The sequence below is a fragment of the Aythya fuligula genome, chromosome Z, assembly GCF_009819795.1.
Source record: "Aythya fuligula isolate bAytFul2 chromosome Z, bAytFul2.pri, whole genome shotgun sequence".
Lineage (NCBI taxonomy): Eukaryota > Metazoa > Chordata > Aves > Anseriformes > Anatidae > Aythya > Aythya fuligula.
This window is the reverse complement of record NC_045593.1, coordinates 14,236,788-14,259,097: the sequence shown is the minus strand read 5'-3', so window position 1 is coordinate 14,259,097 and position 22,310 is coordinate 14,236,788. Positions and strand designations below refer to the sequence as shown.

The 22,310-nt window shown below is 42.0% G+C and overlaps 1 protein-coding gene across 2 annotated transcripts; it reads left to right on the top strand.

The window, feature by feature from the left end:
* The first annotated feature begins 635 nt into the window (after positions 1-635).
* On the top strand, positions 636-21,895 carry DAB2 (DAB adaptor protein 2). Of its 2 annotated transcripts, XM_032206582.1 has the most exons (15): positions 636-831; positions 11,243-11,420; positions 12,482-12,621; positions 13,324-13,422; positions 13,561-13,692; positions 14,327-14,407; positions 14,693-14,716; positions 14,964-15,011; positions 15,172-15,234; positions 16,385-17,020; positions 17,852-17,999; positions 18,510-19,034; positions 19,527-19,618; positions 20,384-20,451; positions 21,125-21,895. In XM_032206582.1, exons 2-14 carry the CDS (start codon positions 11,324-11,326, stop codon positions 20,444-20,446), a joined length of 2,148 nt encoding a protein of 715 aa, XP_032062473.1. In that variant the 5' UTR covers positions 636-831; positions 11,243-11,323; the 3' UTR covers positions 20,447-20,451; positions 21,125-21,895. The 2 variants fall into 2 exon arrangements, with proteins under 2 accessions (XP_032062473.1, XP_032062474.1); XM_032206583.1 differs by lacking the exon at positions 14,693-14,716.
* Positions 21,896-22,310: the final 415 nt, after the last annotated feature.

The window sequence follows — 22,310 nt, the reverse complement described above, 5'->3', positions numbered from 1 at the left end:
GATTGTTAGGCATTTACAGCCTTGAAAAAAAAAAAAAATAGAAGTTCTGTTACAAGGACAAGAAAAATGATTTTTTATCGGAGTCTTTTTCACACAAGTTGGAAAACATCTGTACTGCACTGAGAGAAAAAAAAAAAAAAAATAATAAAACGATAGCTGTTTGAATAAAGATGAGTGGGAAGTACAAAGGTCAGGTCTGGATGTGACCCAGAAACTGAATTGCACTGACCCAATATTTTGGTTCAGCTGGCCACAGGTTTGGGGGTGGTGGGAGGGTGGTATTTTGGTTTTAGCCATTTTGCAGAAAATAAGCTTCTGGCTTGGACTCGCTCTTCGAACACCACCGCCGCACCCGCGTTTACACAGACGGGCACACAGACACACGAGGGGACCCGTTTTGTGTAGCAGAGTCGAGCCCACCGCCGCCTGGCGAGCACGAAATATCTGCGCTCCGTGAGCCGTGCCCATTCCCACTGGGCGCACCCCGTCTACCGCGGGTGGGCTGCGGGCCCCGGCCGGGACAGGGGGCTGTCCCTGGCCCCCCACTCCCCCCTCCTGCAGCAGCGGCGGCGGCGGCGGCTCGCATGGGGTTAAGATAGTGAGCACCGACACGTTGAGGGGGAGTAGCCAAGACCAGGCAGCAAAAACATCATAACACATTCCTGGGTAGTCCTCAGCTGCCAGCATCTGATTAAAACCATATCTCTCGCTGTGAGTGGCTAACTAATCTGAAGGCGAGAGTACCACAGAATATTTAACCGGGCCCTCGCTCCCCGCCAGGCTACCAGCTGCAGTCGTCGGATCATGCTCGGGGCGGCACGGATCTAGCTCGTAAGTAGCTTTGCAAGCGGGGCTCGGCTCTCGCAAAGCCTCCGGGAGGGGGGAGGGGGGCTGTCATCAACGGGAAAGGGGAGAAGGCGCTTATTTTATGTATGCACTCACTCATTTATCCATTTTCTTTTCCTCCTTCCCTTCCCGAGGTGGGTGCCGGTGGCGGGGCTGCCCCCCCTCCCCCCCCCTCTTCCCCGGGGTGCTGCGGGGCTCACGGAGTGGGGATCCCGCAGGGGAGCTGCCACCGCAGCGGGGGGTTGCCCCCATCTCTCCGCAGCCCCTGGGGGGCAAGGCCAAGCTCCTCTGCCGCCAGACGGGGCCGAGAAAGCGCCACGGGGTCGGGAGAGCCCCCCGGCTCCCGGCCCCCCGGCTCCCGGCCCCCCGGCTCCCGGCCCCGGGGGCAGCAACGATGCTCCCAGACTGGCAGCCCCCGTCCTGGCTGTGCCGCGGGGTGGAAGCCGCCTGCATCCTGCTCCGGCAGGGCCAGCTCCCTGAGGAAGCCTGAGCTGGAAGCAAAATAATTATGCGTTTTTATTCCTGTGTGTGCTGGGGGGTGGGAGTTATAGACGGGGAAATTTTGTGAAACTCGGTGCTCGTATACGTTGAGTTGCTGAGATGGGAGAATCCTCTGGTACCGGAGAGAAAGGAAGGGTTAGGATGCAGTGAAGCAGGGGCGGGTTTTCTGTTTTGTTTTTATATAGAGCATCCTTGCTGAGCACCACTCTGTTGGTGAATCTCAGGGTGATGCTCCTGTGTGTGGTAAATAAGTGTAATTAGAGATGCCTAGGATTAACTGAAATGAGTCTGTTCTCCTCAGGAAAACTAACTTCTTAGCTGGTGAGGCTTTAAGTCTCTAGCAATTGTTGTGTGATGTCACTTAACTTTGGCTGTTGTTTCAAGGTAGTGCCTGTGATCTGAGCAGTAATATACGTGCAGGTGGTATCAATACAGCTGGACTTCTTTGTAGCAGATCTCCTACTCCTCAGATAAGTTGAGGCTGGCTACTTGAGCAGTCTCTAAGGAGGCATGTAAATCCACTGGTAAGGTAGGATTAAGTTGACTTTTTTGGGGGGCTGGGAGGGTGGAGAATGCAGAGTGAGTGGAAAGAAATCACTTTCATATTAATGGATCTAGTTTGCCTTAAAAGGTTACACTTTTTTTTCCCCCTCAGAAGACTTTTGTAGCTTTCATAAACAAGGCTGTCCAAAATTGAGCAGATCTGAGAGCTTATAGACTTAAAGGTTTTTCTCATTGTATGCTAAGGAATTGGCATAGATATGCTTAGATATTGACACTGCTGTGTCAATAAGCACAACAGAAGTTCAAATTAAATTAATTACGAAAGCTGTGTATTCTACCTGGTTGTGAAGACTTACTAAGTGCTAATAAATCGAAAATGTGACCAAGTGTCTAACAGGTCACTATCAGGAAGTTAGGAGCTGTTATGAAAACCTACTAATGCTGCATCAGGTGATTATTGTTCCTTGTGGGGGATACAGCAGGTAGCTAAACAGAGGGGCAAGTCCAGATTAAATCTTCTCAGCTGAGAAGGGGGTTGTATGAGACTCAAGATTGTCTGTTTAAAGAATCACTGCAATCACATCCAACTCAAATGGCCCTTGAGGCATAGTCCAGCTTCCAAATTGCCCTGAATGGGCTGAGGATGTGGTCAAGTCTAAAGCAGAAGCTTCTATTAATAGACAGTCACTAGAATTTCCTTTTGGAGGAGAACTGAGTGGTAGAAATGGTAAGGAAGATGTGAGTGCTAAATGAATGTCAGGTGACCCATCAAAGCAGAGGCTTAACTAGCATACCTCATTCATGACTTATGATACAGGAAGACTCTGGGTACAGCATGCTGAAAGCGAGGTGCTTTGAGTCTTAGATGAGATGGTTCTTCTATGGGGAATCTGATAATATTCTGAGCTTATTACTGTAGACAGAAGGCTAGGACTATAACAAGCTCTACTGTACTAGTCCTGTAACTTATGATACTCCTTCTCATCTACTGTGCTCTTACTTCTAACTAAGCTGTTAGCTGAGCACCAGCAGTTGTGCACAGTGCTATCATTTGGAAGGATGAGCCAAATGCCAGAAAGCTGGCATCAGTTACCTTTTGTGAAGGTAGAGATGGTTATCCATTCCAATACGTGCCTTCTGCTATGTTTCTAAGTATCTCTGTACATTTGCAGTATGTATAGATCCCACTTTTTCAGTGAGATATGCATTACTTGCCAAAGCACCTGAATAATCCAATTGCTGGACACAGTTGCCCAGTAGATGTTATGGATATACATTTTACTTACCACTTTTACTTCATGAACAGATGCAGGACAAGCACTCTGAACAGGTGAATGCTCTCCTGAGAAAACTGTACTTTTCTCCTTGTGAACTTTACACCGCTAGTACACTTGTGTGACCTGCTGGGTTAACCAAGTACTTGAGGCTGCTTGTGGACTTGCTTCAGCAAAGCTAGCAATATGCAAACACTTTCGAGATGAGAATTTGCAAGGACAGTGAAGGAATGAATTCCACATCCAGAGAAAGCCAGCTGACTCTGGAAATGGTACTGATAGAACAAATCCGGTTTGCTGTATAGATTCTGTCAGAAGTGATGAAGAGATTACAAGGTAGCTTCATGCTATCTGTAAGGATTTTAGAGGAAAAATTTAGCTCTGCATGTAGATTAAGGGATTAGTAGTGGAACTAAAACTCTTCCCCCACTGTGAGGCTGGGGGGAGAAATGCTAAAAGGTCTTAAGCTTCTGTTGTGGAGCACAACCAGGCACAAGCCAGTACTCCCCTGCCTCAGAGTGGATTCTACAGAAATGCAATTTGGAGTTGTGTTAGAAGGATCACATAGAATAAGGTATCAAAGAAGTGTGACTTCCAAAATAAGCTGACTTTAGGAACACAGTTCTGAGGTTGTATATGGGTTCAAGGGTCTCAGGGTTATAAACAAGCTGGATAAAACATGGTGGCAGGCTGAGTCAGTAAACAAGAGGTACCAGTTAGAACAGGATTAACATGTTTATACAAGCTGAAAGGCTGAATACTGAACAAAGCATCATCTCCTGTCTAACTCCTGATTTCTTGGGTTGATGAGGGCATAGACAATTCCATTTTCCTCTTTACTGAAAAGATGTGCCTTGCATATGCTATGAAGTGCCTTGGCTGAAATGCCCTGTAGATCTTCACTCCCAACTGTATCAGTGTGTTTTTTCTTAAAAGCTTCTAATAAAGCTTCATAGCTGGTGCACGTCACCTTAAATCTCAAAGCTCAGACCTTTTGAGGCCAGTTAAGGGCAGACTGTTGGCCTCAGAGCTGAATTTCCTGCTGTTTTGTCAGTTCATGTTGCATTCTTAAGCAATAAGATGAGAAGTAAAATACCTTAGGAGGTTTATATCTTAAACAGAACTGCTAGGTTAGAGGGCCACAATAACAGATGTTTTACCTGACATTGAGGAGGCTTTGTGAAAAATGTCCACTAGGATCTTGCTCATAGCAAAGTATACTGAACACTTAATGCTGATACATTGCATAACTGCAAGTCTCCTCCTCTGAGGGGTCTGTAGTACACTGTGGCTAAAATGCTTAGTGATGAGATTACCTTCTAAGGGTGGGCAGGAGAAGTAGCGAACACAAAGGAAGTAGTGTTAGTACTGTAGCCTGTATGCAACCTTGGAGACTAACTTTTGTGCTTCCATTAAACAGGGTAACTTGTGCTTTAAAGGAGGGCACAAAGGTCACCTAGTTTTCTAGTAGTTTGAATAGCAGATCTACCTGCAAACAGTTGTCAGCCTGGCTGATAGAATAGATAGAGTTATAGTATACTTGATACTACAAAATTGAGGACTGAAACTGCTGTAGACGAACTTGTCTTCATAAATTTCAAGCAGAATCATCAGTCTTTCAATGAGAGATCAAGAACATAACTTACATCTGTTATAGGAGACAGCAAGGAGCAACTTTTGCAACCAATGACTGCTACAACGAACTATGTAACCAAAGGCTGGCTGTAGCTGGTGGCTAGGTGCAAGGTTCTTCAAATACTGCCAAAATTAATGTTTAAGGACAGGTTTCTGACTGCTTAAGGTTAATTGGCTGGATGAGCACCTTCTGTATAAGCAGACCACAACACTTCACCCTGTTGTAATGACTATATGATTTTAAATTGAGTGAACTCAAGAGCAATAGAACAAAATCCCATTTTTCATGCAGATAGATTTGTGAACAAGAAGAACACAGTTACAACTGAACACTTACAGTTCCGTATAGGTTATGCAGAACATATGCAATCTCTCTCAGTACAGCTTGCACACACCCAAACTGCAAAGCTGGATAACTCTGCCAACACTGGACAGTTAACAGCATGCAGCTGAAATAACCTATGATAACAGCTTCAATATGTGTCAAGTTCCTGCTCTGAGGAAAGAGGTGAAAAGCGCAGTTATTGGCAAAAGTCCTTTGCTGTACTTAGTAGAAGGAAGATCAGGAACAGTCCTTCTAGGCAGGAGAGAACTGTACAGTTGGAAGTGAAGTATCTGAGCTGTTCTGTGGTACAAAATCCAGTTTGCATCTGAATAAACACTAGCTGCATCAATTTTGCAACCTGGAAGCAGAGCAGTTTTTAATGTATGCAGGGAGCCTCGGCAAATAGTCTTGACAGAAGGCACTGCCAGCATGTGGCCTGAGATTCCTTGTCCTATAAGTAGCAGGTGATGCTTTTCTGAGCAATGGCTGGAGTGGACAGCTGAAGCCCCTTAAGACAGTGGCTCCTCAGTCAGAGGCTTCAGCACTGGAAACTGAAGTGAGTGGTATGTAGGAGTGGTCCCTTAACAAGTCAGAAAGTATCCTGTCTTTCTGGAAAATGGATATGAAGAAATTTATTGTGGAAATGTTCTTGTAAGGACTACAGAAGCAGGCTAGTGACCTTCTATAAGAATATAATCTAAGCCTGTGTTATCACCTAAATAACTGTCAAAAATAGAGCATACTGGAGTATTTTCCAATTTATTTCTAAAAGAAGAGCTTAGAGTTCAGATGCCGGTATTGCTTGTGCTAAGACTGGTTTCTTAATCTACAAAGTGAAGTAAGAGGTTGGGATTCTAAATGCTGAACACAGAGGCTGGAAAAGCTGATACCAAAATTCATTGTAAGATGCTGCATTATTCCCAAAACAGGTCATTAGTTCAGACACACCAGCTAAGTGTCTGGATGCTAACTTTGGACACTAAAGTTTCTGTCCAAAGAATTAACTTTAGTCTATCAAACTGACAAGGCAGTCCTAGTTCCCTCCAATTTGAGGTGAAGTAATCAATTAAACACCAATAGCTTATTAAGATACTTCTAAGGAGGAAAACAAAAGGGGAAGGGTGATGCTTGTGAACTTATATCATAATGCTATAAATAATGCTTGCTAATATATATCATATCAAGTTGTTAACCAGATACAGCCTGTTTAAACTGGTCATAATTTCTCTGAAGACTTCTGTTTTAATATAGCTGCAACTGTATTGTTTTCCATAGAAGAAAAATCTGAAGTAGAGCTACAGTGGAAGCTTGGCTGAGTTGTAACTAATCATCTCATCAGTGATTATGTGCTTAAAGCCATAGTACTATGGAAAAACGGAACAGTCCAATTGCATTACTTGAACTGAGTAACCTGTTCAGTTCTAGCTGTTAATTTAGTGATGCTCACTTCACTGTAATTCCAGCAATGAATTATGCAGAAAACACTTTTGGGAACTTTAGTTTAAATTTCTAAAAAACAAACAGCTCAGACTGATGCACTGATATAATGAGAACAGACTGTTCTGTTCAGCTGATGAAATACCAGTTGGCAAATAGGCTGAAATGGTAAGATGTCTGGATAGTGGCTCACAGGCATGGTCCTGCACCAGCAGTGGTATGTGCTAACATTTGAAGCTGACATGACTAACTAGAGTATTAAGATCTCTATCTACTATTTCTATTTCCAGTCGGTACTGAGGGAGAAGGCAGCAGCATGAAGAGGATATTCCATGAGAGATCCATCATTGCACTTCTGTCACAAGGAGCAGATGAATATCACCCTTCCCTGTTTCACTTTACTAATTATGTATTATCAAGACAGTTACACCTTGTGCATTGTTCTGCGATATGCAAATACAGTTGTAGCTTTTTCCAAAAGAGTATTTCTGTTGGCAGAAGAAGTATTTGGCATGGTGTTGTCTTAATACACCTGCAAAGTATTGATACATCCTCTTCTAGGTGAGAAGACAGAACATTAAACAGAGCTTAATGCAAGTTGTATGAAAGAAGTAGGATCAAATCCCCAGAGTAAAGTTTTGTTAATCTAGAAATTGTTTAGGCCAACAGATCAAGTATGGTTTAACTGAGGCCCTGACACCAAAGGAACAATGTCTTAACTACAAATCAGGCTTCTAACAACCTACAGGCTAAACAGCATAGCTGAACATTTTTTGTGTGTGTGTTTTTGAATTTGGTAAGCCAAGACCAACGGTTTTAGCCTTGCTGTCAAGGAATTGCACGAGAAACTGAGTCGTGGGGTCATCACTAATCTAGACCTTACTTGTCTATCTTTGCATTCTTAGTTTAGCAGCTAATTCTCTTCCTTGAGAGGTAGGATTCATCAAAGACAGAATTCTCTGAAGGTGTGATAAATTGTGTACTGTGAATTCTTACCAGATGAGGTGAGCTGTGCCAGACCGCGGATGGGAGAGAGTTGGTTCTGTAAACTGGCCAGAAAGCTCTCAGTGATCTTCTCAATTGAACTGTTAACACTGAGAGGCTGAACCTTTGCAAATCCTCCTGTCTTCCTATTGAAAAGATCATACTTGTGTGTATTCCTGCCAAGTTTCTTCCACCTCAGGGTTTTGTCTTTTAAGGCTCTAGGCAACAAAGTGGTCTGGCTTCCATAGGTTGAAGGCAGATGGCTAATAATGCATGGTTAACTGGCACATAAAGAGACCCCCGTATGGGCAGTTGTTATATCTCTTCAGTGAATCCTTCTTGTGCATATTGAGGTGCCTGAAGATTTGAGGATAGCCGATGTCACTCTGGTCTTCAAGAAGGGCAAGAAGGAGGATCCAGAAAACTACAGGCCAGTCAGTTTCACCTCAATCCCTGGAAAGGTGTTGGAACAGCTTGTTCTGGATGCCATCTCTAGGCAATTGGAAGAGAAGAAGGTTATGAGGAGTAGTCAGCATGAATTCACCAAGGGGAAGTCATGCTCAACCAAGCTTGTTGCCTTCTATGATGGCATCACCATCTGGGTAGATGAGGGGAGAGCACTGGATGTCATCTACCTTGACTTTAACAAGGCTTTCAATACTGTCTCCCATGACATCCTGATAGCAAAGCTGAGAAAGTGTGGGATAGGGGAGTGGACAGTAAGGTGAGTTGAGAACTGGCTGACTGGTGGAGCTCAGAGGGTGGTGATCGGTGACACAGAGTCTGGCTGGAGGCCTGTGACTAGCGGTGTTCCCCAGGGGTCGGTGCTGGGTCTGGTCTTGTTCAACATCTTCATCAACGATGTTGATGAGGGAACAGTGTTTGCCCTCAGCAACTATGCCGATGACACAAAGCTGGGAGGAGTGGCTGACAAGCCAGAAGGCTGTGCTGCCATTCAGCGAGACCTGGACAGGCTGGAGAGATGGGCAAGAAGAAACCAAATGAAGTTTAATAAGAGCAAGTGTAGAGTCCTGCACCTGGGAAGGAACAACCATGTGCATCAGTACCGGCTGGGGGATGACGTGCTGGAGAGGAGCTCTGAGGAGAAGGACCTGGGGATCCTGGTGGACAACAAGTTGACCATGAGTCAGCAGTGTGCCCTGTTGGTCAAGAGGGCCAATGGGATCCTGGCGTGCATCAAAAGGAGTGTGGCCCCAGCAGGTCAAGGGAGCTGATCCTCCCCCTCTACTCTGCCCTGGTCAGGCCTCACCTGGAGTACTGTGTCCAGTTCTGGGCTTCCTGCTACGAAAAAGACAGGGATCTCCTGGAAAGTGTCCATTGGAGGGCAACAAAAAAGAAGGGGCCTGGAGCATCTTCCCTATGAGGAAAGGCTGAGAGACCTGGGTCTGTTCAGCCCTCAGAAGAGAAGACTGAGGGGAGATCTCATCAATGTATATAAATACCTGAGGTGTGGGAGACAGAGGGACTTGTCCAGTTCCACGCAAACCACTGAAAAGAGGTTGGCCAAAGAGTAATGGCCACAAGATAGAGCACAGGTAGTTGTGCGCCAACATGTGAAAGAATTTCTTCACGGTGAGGATGATGGAGCACTGGGACAAGCTGCCCAGGGAGGTTGTGGAGTCTCCTTCTCTGGAGATATTTAAGGCCTGTCTGGACACCTATCTGGGCAGCCTGCTCTAAGGAACCTGCTTTGGCAGGTGGGTTGGACCTGATGATCTTTTGAGGTCCCTTCCAACCCCTATAATTCTGTGATATTTGCTTCTTTCTAGGATATTTACTTATTTCCTCTTAATTTTGAGTTCTTCAGAGTCTGATACTTGGTTGCATAACACATTTCCCTAAACTGGGGAAGCAGGATCATTTACAGGCAAGACTCAGTGCCTCAAGTTTGTGGTTTCTTCTTTCTGGCACAGGGTTGGGCAGAACATCTGAAAGCTGTGATTCAGCTGCTAGAGAGCATGTCTTAGGTCTGTTCTTTTCCATACTTTTCTTTCTGTTCTCTAAACAGTAACCTTCTAGATGGGATGGGTGGCTGACTAATGATTCAACCTTAATATCTTTCCTTCTATAGGAAGGTTTCTTTCTACAGGACTTGATAAATCTAGGGAATGGCACACTACACTGAAGTGTAAAGGCTATCTCCACCTGAAACTCTACTATCAGAACTAGATGCTGGACTAGATTTAAAGTGAGAACCAATTGGCTTTATTTCACTTGCTTAATGAGTGCTTTCTTCTTCCCCCAGTGGGCAAAACCTTCTAGCACTGCTGCGAGTGTCCTGCCAACCTGTGTGATGTAATAGTTTTTTCTCTTGCTCCTTTGTTGGAATGGACACTGTCCTTCCTGGCTAAACAGAAATTGAGGCCTTCAAGGTGAAATTCTTTCTCTTAAGAACAAAGATCTCTTGGTCTTTCCCAGGTTAAGAATCAGTTAAGCACTGGCATGCAATTAACAATAATTGCAAACTGGATGAGTCAATTTGTAGATATTGACTTAATGAATTGAGGGAAGAAGAGAGGCAGAAATGGGAACAAAACACTTAAAGGAACTTCTAAGTAACAGGTAAAACATCAGGCATAACTAAGGCAAGTGGGGAATATGCCGTTGAAAATTATAGGCATTGTATATCTCATGGTGTTATAAGCCTACAGCATTTGTCTGGTTACATAGTACATCTCAAATAGTGTGCTGAATAAAAGGGGTGACTTGGTCTGTTGCTACCAGTTTGGAAACAGAGGGAATGGCTAGTAGAGAATGTAGACCAGCTATTTAATTCTTACCATCATTTGGCTTCACTTATCAATGTTAAATTCAGCAGACCACTTGAACAGAACCCACTTCAATACCTTAGACAAAACTCACAAGGCAATTTCTGTAGTGGATGTGAATGTCCAAATCTTTCTGGCTGCGTATAGGTGATCTTCAGATCTCCATAAGCACAAGTCCTTTTATTTAGTAAGCGTGACTCTGTGTTTCAGCTATTTAGGAACAAAACATGGTGGCTGCAGTTGGTGGTGATGTTTAGTTTTTTGTTTGTTTTAATATGTTCTCTAAGGGTAGAAGGGTATTGTGGCATGGAGTTGGACAAGTATGAAACAATGGACTAGTATGACTTAATTTGCAGAGATCTTTTTTGAAGGGGGAAGATTACTTGACTTTAGGCAAGAGTTTCGGTGTTTGGGAGCTTTTTGTCTTCTTCTGAAGCAGTCTTGCAGTCTAATGAATTTAGTTGCTTTTACCTGTTGAGTGCTATAACTTCAGACTTTGAGTACTTACAGGAATAAGATCTGATGGTTTCTATTGAGTATTCTGATGTTATTTTCATGAGAGTTTAGAACAGGTCTTAGTAAATGTTTCTTGCATTCTCTCCTATGCTACTACGGATGATGATTGTAGTGAAGAAGAATACAACAAATATCTGAGGTGCTATAAATAGCTTTAAAAGGTGAAAAGCTAAAGGATGACAGATTAAAACAGGATGATGCAAGTACAGCCTGTGGATGTAGGTCAGTATGATATACTGATTAGGTATTACTGAGGTAAGGGGTCATCACCTAGTTGCTGTAACTTCATTCTTTCTGTAGCCTGAGATGAAGAGACAGTGAGTCAGATTTCCCATATGACCATTTCCAAGATTTACAGCCTATACAGTGCTTCAGTATTCAGCAGAATAAAACTGGACTAACAGGTATAATGGGGATATTTTTTTCTTCAGGGTAAAAATATTATGCCTGCCTTCTGATTGTTCCTTGGATTCTAAAGAACTACATCAAGTACAACTGACCATCATCTCATCATGTCTACTGAAGCTGAAACTACTACTACTATCAACAGCCAGCCTGAGCAGCAGGCTCCACCAAAAGCACAGCCTTCAAAGAAAGAAAAAAAGAAAGGTAAGAAATAATTACCTCTTGAATGCTTCAGGTCAGTCTCCTTAATCTTTTGCCTAAGACTAAGACTACTTTTGCTGCATAGTTGAAATAACTTAAAGGTTTCAAGCTGACTGGGAGGGTGAGTAAATAAACTAGTATCTTCTAACCAGAAGGTAGGCTTTTAGCTTGAAAGCTTTTTCTAGCTCTAGGTTCTGGAGCTTGCTGTTCTACTTGTCAAGATCAACAAATGAGATGCTTTAAAAAATCACTGAATGCCTGAGGAGTTGTCCAGAGGTGTCTCCTGAGGAGGTGACCAGACTTACAACCATCTAGGTAGCTGTTGCTCTGAATACGACCTCACTTTATTCTCCTCCCTCTAATGTGGGAGTGACACACTGGATTCAGATTCTACTCCAGAAAAGCTAGGAAACATCGTTCATGAGAATAATTGTATTAGACAATAGCTCTTTAGATTGGTCATTTGAGATATAATTGCCTCATACAGAAATACATACTGAAGTACACATTGAACATGTTGAGTATATGGAAGAAAATGAAGCTGTTCTGAGAAGTAATGGTAATAGTGAAAATGGCTAATACAGCTAAAATATAAAATGATTATAGGGATGTAGGTATTAGGACTTCTTGTAGAGGTGATGGTACTGACAGCAAGTTCTAGCACAGGCACTAGTAGATTATTAGAGACCAAGAAGAGATCTAACTAGACCAGAACTTCAGGCTCACACCTGAAAGCTTGTTGATCATCCATTATGGCCATAGGAAGTACTACTCTTGGCTTAGTTGATGCCCACAGATTTCAATGTGTTATGACTGTTCTGAAGTTCCTAGACATTAAGTATTGGTCCCCACTCTTTGAATACAAGTCAAAATCTCTAAGATTACTGTGACTGTAAAGGAATAGCTATCTTGTGGAGCACACGTTTCTAGAAGGGCTTAGGTTGTTAGTCTGTTATAGTCAACTGACAATTTTTACAAGAAAATACACCATATTAGTACATACTTAAAAAGCTTCCAAAGCCACAACATAACATTTCTCTTCTAAAACCTTTGTCTGTCTCCAGGGCCTGAAAAGACAGATGAATCTCTCTTGGCTAGATTCAAAGGTGATGGTGTAAGATACAAAGCTAAACTGATTGGCATTGATGATGTCCCTGAGGCAAGAGGAGACAAAATGAGTCAGGATTCAATGATGAAGCTGAAGGTAAAAGCCTGAGTTGGTATGCAAGGAAAATGTTCTGTTCGGATGGAAATGTTCATATTGGATGGCAGATGCTTTTAAAGCTGTAACCCATTGCTCAGTTAGTAGTTTCAAATGCAGTTGATCATGGTTTCTCTACTGTCTTAGGAATATTCTGTTGGGTCTTTTGTTATCGTCCATACTATATTCCAAAGAATGAACTGGATTACAAATAGTGAGCTTTGGTATTGGATGGGTGGAATTTTGTGATATTTAGCATAATAATTCAAAGCCCAAGCTGACATTCTGTAGCAATCGTGACAACAAGATATATAGACAAAACAAGGGATAAATGAAACACTGCAGCAATGAAGATAGCTACTTCTGGAAAGCAGAACCCTCACAGTAGTTTCAGTCAGGCCGGGAAAGCTGAATTGACCTGGTAAGGATGCTGCTGTTGCCATAGTTCTGTAAACCATGGAAGGAATCTCTAAAGCTCCTACGTGCTTACAGAGGAAACAGTCTAATTTTGAGATATTGCATCTAACCTAGCCAGGCATCTGTTGTAAGATAAATGTTGCTCAAACCATAGCACTGCTTAGGAATAACTAGATTAGCACTAGTACAATACCGGCTATGGGCTCATTGTCTCTTCTTAGGAGACAAGCTAAAACTCATTCAACCCAGTGGACGTCTCATCAATGCTTTGATATTCCATTTGTTCAGGGAATGGCAGTGGCAGCTCGCTCCCAGGGTCAACACAAGCAGAGGATCTGGGTGAACATCTCCCTCTCTGGTATCAAGATAATAGATGAAAAAACTGGGGTAAGAAATGAGTCATTCTCTTAATGTGATTCTTACTACAAGTGAGTAGTTTAGAAAGTCTGAACTAGATCCTGCAATTTAAACCAATGGGGTTTGTTTTTTGTGTGTGTTTTTGTTTTTGTTTTTTTCTAATTCTAGGTCATAGAGCATGAGCATCCAGTAAACAAAATCTCCTTCATTGCTCGGGATGTAACAGATAATCGGGCCTTTGGCTATATTTGTGGAGGAGAAGGCCAACACCAGTTTTTTGCCATAAAAACAGCACAACAGGTATTGATCAGAGGCCCTTTTCCGTATGCTATGAGTGATGCTACGGTGTAAACACTTAACAGTAGGCCCTATCAGATGTTCTGATAGTCCTATTTGGTGTAGGGAAATATCAGCACAGATGTCTCCTGAAGAAGGGTGGTAGGAGCCAGTGGCTCTTGTTTTGTTCAGTATCTTGTAGTCCAGAACAAACTATAGAAGCTTTCTCCATGTTCATTGTTGGAGTTGGTAGAAACACAGGAAAATTCCCCCCCTTCATCCCCCGCTATGAGGCTACTATGGAGCTTGAACACTCCTTGCACTTTCAAGCAAATATGATTAGGACTTGCCATGTACTCATGAAGTCTTGAGCTACATGCTTTTTAGCAGGACAAAAAAAGTACACTTAGCATAGGTACTGTCATTTTTCCATGGGGATTTAACAGTTCTGGACTGATTTTTTTTTTTTTTTTTTTTTACCCCATTACCCTTGCTCTCTACATAAGAGAGCTTAAGCAGAGACTAGGCAATCCTCTAAAGTCTTGATGTTTCCTGATATCTCAACATTACTCTTGTACCATTACTGTTGCTGTTCTGTGGACTTCTACAGAAGCAAAATGCAAAGTGGCATGTAGCCTAAATTTATGTTCTCTTTCAGGCTGAGCCCCTAGTTGTTGACCTTAAGGACTTATTCCAACTAATATATAATATGAAGAAGAGGGAAGAAGACAAGAAAAAGGCAAGTACAGTTACAGAAGCTGCATTAGTTTTCTTGTTTCAATTTTTGCAAACACTTTTCAATGTTTGTTTTGTTTGAATAAAACTTGTTTCAACTTTGGCTAGTCTTGCAGGCTTTTAAGAGACTTGCAAAAGGTCTATCTAGAGCCAGGATTATCTGAGGCTATTGGTTGGTAGCTGTGCCAGCAGTTTGATTACCAAAATTAGGAGATAAACTATCCAGAGCAAAAGTCTTTGGATATTCTACCTGATGTCTAGATACTAAAAGACTTCTTTTCTTCTTTAGAGTGAAGAAGCAAATAAGACTGAGGTAAGTCTCTCCAGTTCAGCCTCAGCTGATTCAGTTTTCTGCTGTGATACAGCTACCTCTGTCTGTCTTCATAGTGCTAGCATTATGGAGGAATTGTAAAATGCCCAGTTACAATGGAAATGAGAGCAAAAGGGGTAGTAATCTCCCATAAATTTTCTGTGCTTGATTTACTCTTCCAAGGCTGCAAGTTCCATGCTTATGGCAGGTATTGATATTTGTCACTGACACTGTTGTTCATCTATTCCAGAATGGTAGTGAAGCACTGTCTACTGATCAAGCTAACAAACAGAAACTGGTAGGTTAAATTTTAGAGCTAATGTCGTTAAAAAAAGTATCTTCACCTTGTGTGGTAGATACAGCATGTATAGATGTTTAGCAGATCTACATAATGCTTGGGTTTTGCTTTTGCAAGAACTCTAACAGACACCAATTCTTTCAATATTTCTGGCTCCCAGGGAGTTGACCAGATGGACTTGTTTGGGGATATGTCAACACCTCCTGATGTGAGCAGTCCCACAGTAAGTAGAATGTAGTTTAACTGTTTCAGTTCCGGCTTTGATAGCAAACTTTGTCCTAGTAGTAAGATCTGCTTTTACTTTTAGTTCTAGTTTCACTGAGACATCTGTCTAGTTATCAGCAATGTACTAGCATCCTAGAGCTGTAATAGGAGCTATTTACTGACTAGAGTAGCTAATGTCATTTGTTGTGGACTTTCCTTTTCTGGAGATATTCAAGACCCATCTGGATGCCTATCTGTGCAATTTGCTCTGGTGAACCTGCTTTGGCAGATCAGGTTGGACCCGATGATCCCTTGAGGTCCCTTCCAATCCCTACATTTCTGCGGTTCTATATCCAGCAGAATTCATTTGAGACTGACAGTACTATATTGTATACAGCTACTTAACTATCTGTATATATTTCTGCTGTATGAGCTATTGTAGAAACTCTGCTAATGACCTTTGAAGTTGAAGCTCATTTTATGTACAAGAAAATCCTTAATAATGTGTTCTGAATGGACACCTACCTATTCCAGACATGTGTCCCTGGCTCACAGTGGGGCCTAACTGCAGAAAACCATGCATTTTCACCTTGTCACAACTCATTGTGACCCCCACCCCTCAAATTGCACTAGTTTATTCTGGCAGTATACGCCATCAATCAGCCATGCAACAATTGCTGTTGGAATGGATGTCAATCTAGCAAGTGACTCGGTCTGACCCTTCTGTCTGCTTGGCAGGCAGATAGTATGTTAACCTCTTCCACCTGCTTTTTAATCTTACTCTAAAGAGACTGCAACTAGAAATCACATGAAGACAATGTGATTTCACAACTTCTTAAAAGAAGAAGAAAAAAAAAAGATGTTTCAATAAGGGTTCTTGGCTCCAGTGAAATCCTAGGTGAACTTAATTACTGTAACTTCCCTTAAACTAAGGGAGCTTAAATAGGTACTTTTAACAGTGAGTTTCTGAAACGGCAAGCTGTGGTTAAATCACAGCTACTTAGTGTTTGACTTAATGCCTTGGAGTCACTTCAAAGTGATGTTAAATACATATTAGTATGATGTATTGGATACCAGCATCTTTCCTTCTGCAGATATTTTCCTTGAGCTTGTGTACTTTGCAGCAAGTCATATATAAAACTAACTTTTTTTTCTTTCTGAACAAATAGGAAGCTAAAGAGATTCTGTTAGTGGACCTAAACTCTGAAATTGAGACCAAACAGACTTTTACAAAAGAGGATCTCTTCTCGAATGGCATCACAACTTCTCCTCCCCAACCAAAGCCACAGCCACCACTCTTGCCAGAAAGTTCTTTCTCTACCAGTCTCAGCTTCTTTCCCACACCTAATCCAGACCCTTTCAGTGATGATCCTTTTGCACAGACAGACCAATCTGCACAAACTTCATTTGATTCTCTAAAATCTGCTGATCAGAAGAAGGAAAATCTGAGCACCTTGACACTGGTGGGTAATGGTGCTTCAAATGGTGATATTGACTACTTTGGTAAACAGTTTGACCAGATATCTAATAGAACTGGCAAACGAGAAGCACTAACAAGCCAGTGGCCATTTGAGAGTAAGCTACCTGCAGCAAGAACTCCAAATGGAGTACCAGACAGAGAACAGAATGGCTTTCTTAAAGTCCCATCAAACTTATTTGTGGAAGGTCCTTCCAAAGGAGTAACCCTGCAGAATGGAGTAAAGCTGGATTCTGAAAGCAATATCCAGCTCATGTCACACGAGTCTATAACAATTAGCCCACCACCACAAAGTACCAAGCCAGGAAGAGGAAGGAGGTCTGTCAAGGTGAACAATGTTTGAGTAATTAATGGTGATATGCATGCTTTTACTTAAAGAAGCTGGGTGAAGGAAGCTTTTCTTTCTTCATACTGTGTAACTGACTAAACAGCTTCACAGCATATGTCTTTCACATGCCATGCTTACTCTAACCTCTCTGCAGCCATGGTACATCCTAACACTCATGAATGCTTCATATAGCTATGATCACTAAATGTATGCTCTTTTCCTTAATGCTGCCATACTTCTGTAAAGGTCTGGTAAGTATACTGCTAAGTATGTTGACCCTTGATATAATGCAATAAGCCGTGATGATAGCTGTACAGGCATCAGCTTGTGGTTTCATAATGATGAGGTACCAACAGTAGTTTACAGAATCCTATGTGACTTCAAAGTACCTGCCTACTGAGGGCCATTTCAGTGTCTGACCATACACAGTGTGGTTCTGGGTCAGCTGCATTTCTCTTGTAATCAGATGATGGAAAAACTCAGTTGCTGACCTTGATACAACTTCAGGTGTCATTGCAGATTGGACAGGAGTGTTTGGGGGAGGGGAATCTCATTATGATAGCAAGTATTTAGTCAATTCTCCTGCCATTGACCTGCAACTACTATATATTATATATACCTAATGCCATGCATATCTGTAGGCATAAACAAACTAAAGTTTGAAACTCTTATGCTTGGTCTTCTTTAGGATACCAAGTACCTCTTAGAATACATCAAAGCTTCCTGCTCTGCTGTAGCTAAAAGCTTGTGCCTCCAGACAGAGTCTTGATCATAATTAGTCTCAATATATATTCTGCCATGCTATCTCACAACAGCTCTCTTTCCTTCTAGACCGCATCAAATGACTTGTTTAGCCCGGAATTTTTTGCACCAACTAAGGAGAGCCTTGGTTTAACCTCAGTGGCACAGACAGGACCTGTGCAAACTAATCCACTGGACCTCTTCAAAACAAGTCCTACCACAGCACCTCCATTAGCTGGTAGGTTAGTTCATGATAGGTGTCTTAGACTGGTGCAAAAGCTTCACTTCATTGATACTCTAGCTCTGCTTTATTTAACATTCAGTGTTTAATCCATAGATAAGCTGTAGTGCTGTCTGCCCTAAACTATTATTCTTTGTGAATAGACACCTAAATTCTGCATCTTTAATTAGAACTGATAAACTTTTGACAGAAGCTTGCTGTTCTGGGTACACAAGGTGCAAATATGTGTCACAACTTGAGAGGCCAGGGTAACACTGCTGCAAGATCTTAGTAATTACACAGAAGTAACTACCAACCTCAGTTCTGTTCTTCTAGTACTGAAATAGAGTGAGGAAAAAATACTAACCCCTTTATTACCAGCCTCTCCAAGTGACTTCTTAAGAAAGAATTAACAAATTTTTGCAAACAGCTGATGGAAAATTCCTTGCTGTACGCCCAGTGGAATTGATACACTCCTACTTGGTCTTCAGAACACTGAAGTGCTGTGTAATTATCTTCCCCTCGCAGGTGGCTTGCCCATAACTTCATCACCATGGAGCACACAGACATCTGCCTTCAACCAGGCTGCATCTGTCTTTCCTGGGTCTATGATGTCTACTCAACCTGCAGGATTTACTCAACCACTTGCCTTTGGCACTCAAGCAGTACCAAGCTGGAGCCAGCCTGCATCTTTTGGTCCAGCAGTCTCTCAGTCCCCTGGTGCCTGGGCACAGCCAGCACAAGTTACATCTGCTTCATGGGCACAGCCATCCAGTGCTGTAAATCCATTCCAGAGTAGTGTATTCCCACCTTCAACACTATCTGCTCAGCCCCAGTCTGTACTGCCACCTGTGTCAACAAGTAGCCCACCTCAGCCACCACCTAGAACTGTCCCTCAGAAGGAGATATCCAAGAAAGAGAGCGATGCTTTTATTGCTTTGGATCCACTTGGTGATAGAGAGATGAAGGATGTCAAGGAAATGTTCAAAGACTTCCAGCTGACAAAGCCACCTGCAGTACCAGCAAGAAGAGCAGAACAGCAAAGTCTTTCAGGTGCTTCTGGAGCTTTCAGCAATTGTTTAGTAGTAAAGTTGCCATGCCCCAAAACAGTACAGATCATGATAATATGGAAGCTATCAAGCTGTCTGCCAAAACGACTGGTAAAGTCTTTCTTCAGCTTGAATAGCTGCTCAGGGAGGAGGATGGCTGATCACAAGTAGCATCTGATAGTAATGATTACATTAACCATTTTGTTTGTTTGTTTTTAAGTTCTGAAACAGAACTGAAGGACTGTCTCCCCTGTTGTTAAATAATTAATGAATGCCAGTGACCAAACACTGACACCTAGTGCCTGAACTAGGTCTGTAGAGTGCTACATCTATACAAGTCTCATCCAGCTCAAGTATACTAAGGGACAAGCCAAAGCTAAAATTGAGGTCACACAAAGCTTCTTGATTACGTTTTTGTATATGCAACTGAATGAGATTGGTTTACTGAAAGAGATGAGTACTTGTTTGATTATAGCAGTTTGTGTCTTCTTCCTAGAATTACCAAAGCCTGTTCCCCGACAAAGTGCACTGCCAGCTGATAACCTGTTTGAAAGTCAACCTAAAGCAGACCTATTCAATGCCTTACCTGTAAGTATTAAAACTTTCCACTATGTCCCTCCACCCTACCAACAGGGATCTCTGTGTTTGAGAACTGGCTTAGTTATAGCTTTTAGAGGCTATAGAACAAAACTTGCATACCTGAGGCTAATATTTAATCTAACAGAGGGCACTTGTTGCAAGGAGGATAGCAAAGTGTAATTCCATTTGGCCTGGGTCTGTATCAAATGCTACAAACTATAAATCCTCCTGGAAACTTCTTCAGCTCTATATGGGGAACTTCTACAAGGTTCTGTAAATAGTGCAGCTGCAGAAGTCTTCCACTTCATGTATGCTTACCTCTCTGCAGGCTAGTATGGACTGAATGGGAGGTTCCTATAGCTGGTATCCCTTGGGGGAGGAAGTGGCCTACCCACATCACCCCATTTGGGACACAGAATTTGAAGCCCTTGGTGGAAAATCTAGGTCACATCCAGAATGTTGGCCCATGGCATCTAGCATTTGGCTAAAACAGATCTCAAAGTGACTATGTTGGCTCAACTACAAACGAGTTAATTAAGTACACATGGCTTTTCCAAAATGTACCTTGCTTCCAACTAGTGTAACTACTAACTGGCTTTAGACCCCTCTTTATTCTTCTTAAAGCAGTACTGTTCATATGTATTTAGCAGGTGGTCCACAGTATTGTCTTTCTGGAAAGCATTTGAAATGCAAATTAGCTGATGCAGTCAAGCAGAATAAACCTGGTAAAACTTGAAAAATCCACTGAGTCTGACTTTTCTTTTCTTTTCATAGAAGGAATCTCAGAAACAACCTTCTGGTCCATTTGGTGATCCTTTTGGCAACCCCTTTGCATAAACTAGGTAAGTCTTCCACTAATTAGACAACCTACTTCATGCTCTGAAACTGATTCAGGAAACCTTTGGCAAAAAGCAGGCTGTAAACAACTACACTGGCTCAACTATATTGCTATTCTGAAGTACTGGAAGCTGTTCCTAAAGTACACTTCTGCTAGAGTACCTCTACTTAGACTTGTATATGTTGTCTGCCTAAGTCTAACCAATTTCATTTTCTGAGCAATAAAGATTTTGTTGTTCTATGGACTTAAATCTCAGCCACAAGAGATGTAGATTTCATTTTCTTGAGGAAAGTTAATGAGTAAGTATGTGCTGACTAAATTCTGTGGGATATCTCTTTAGCAGAATGGTAGCAGACAGTGCACCATGCAGTTCAATTTCCTAAACATTGAAGGCACATTTTCTGGGTGAATTAAAGTAATAACAAGAGAAGGGATGTCATGAGCTTTTGTCATTATAAATTAATTCAAGTTCTTTTACCATTAACTACAGAACACAAACTGTTAGAGGTATGGCAGGGGAATAAATACAGTAATTTGTCATCCCCTGAAATACAGTCCACTTGTCTACAGACAAGTTTTGCTATTTATTGCTTTTTCTTCTTAGTGGTGCTAAGCTAGTTTAAGCTGTGAAACTAACTTCTAGCCATCCTAACCTTAAGCCCTTTTCATTATACTAGGCACAACCAGGAAAGGACAAATGGAATAACTGGACCTCTTCTCAACACGACTCTTCTACTTGTTTCACTTTTCTGTCTGCCGTTCCATGATGTCTGTAATCTAAAACATGTCCAGGTGGATTGAAACAAACCCTCAACAGTATGCTTTGAAGATGGTAATTCAGGGCAAACCAAATGGAAAGTTGTACTCAGCCTGGAGACCCAAACTCAAATTGGTGGATGTTAGTTTTTCTTTAGTCTTGCAATATTCCATAGAAGAGCTTAGTGATGCTAAGTCACGTGTCTTTTAAACATGGTCACCTTACTTCCTTTTTCTGCAGCACTTACTGTCCTGAAATAGAGGAACTGAATGTACCTAGGGAAGAAGTGCTGCCTTCACATAAGGGAATTGAGTTAGTAGCTAAACTCCACACTTTAAACTACTAGGTCATTTGCTTGTTACCACAACAGCAGCCAGTTGTAAAGTTAGTGGATACTACTCACTTCTAATTGGTGACTGGACATATGACTTGGTGTCTAAGCCACAGAGATGTAAATTGTATGGGTGGAGGAGAAATGGAATACTTGTCCACTTAACTAAAAGTAGCATTCTGCTACAGAAATGTAATAAAGGGATGAACTGTGGGGTCTGCAACAGAATTGCTGGAGTCCTGAGTACTAGAGGTCTACAGTGTAGTGTCAGGTAAGATGAAACACTTGAAGAACACTGAGCTAGTCATTGACACTAACTGTTGTATCGGTGCTAACACGGCTTTTTCAGAGAGGGAAATCTACTAGCTCATTTATTTGATTTTTTTTTTTTTTTTAATTAAGGTGTCTTGGCAGACAAGTGGAACAAGCAGATAGATTTCTTGCTTATATCTCAGTGAATGTCCCCAGTGTTGCTCAGTTCAAATTCATACATGGTGTAGCATGACATGTTCCCAGTATGTCAGAAAGCAAAAAGACAATCTTGGCTTCAATCCATGCCTAGATTCCTTGTGAACAGATGCACCAGCTCTGTGTTATTAATGTGACATAGTACTCCATCTCTTAAATGTGCCTTTTCTAAAGAACCTCTTTACTAACAGACCTTTAAATCAGTCAGTTATGACCAATTGTAACAGCTATGTTCTTGGCCAGTGGTGAATGCTGATATCTGAGGTTTTTCTGTTAATACTAAGCATAAACTTGAAATAGTATTGTT

What these genes read in the sequence shown, in the direction of transcription:
- DAB2 (XM_032206582.1), top strand. Translation starts at nt 11,324, where the DNA reads ATGTCTACTGAAGCTGAAACTACTACTACTATCAACAGCCAGCCTGAG. An exon ending in AAAGAAAGAAAAAAAGAAAG is followed by an intron (nt 11,421 to 12,481) that starts GTAAGAAATAAT and finishes GTCTGTCTCCAG; the next exon opens with GGCCTGAAAAGACAGATGAA. An exon ending in GAGGAAGGAGGTCTGTCAAG is followed by an intron (nt 17,021 to 17,851) that starts GTGAACAATGTT and finishes CTTTCCTTCTAG; the next exon opens with ACCGCATCAAATGACTTGTT.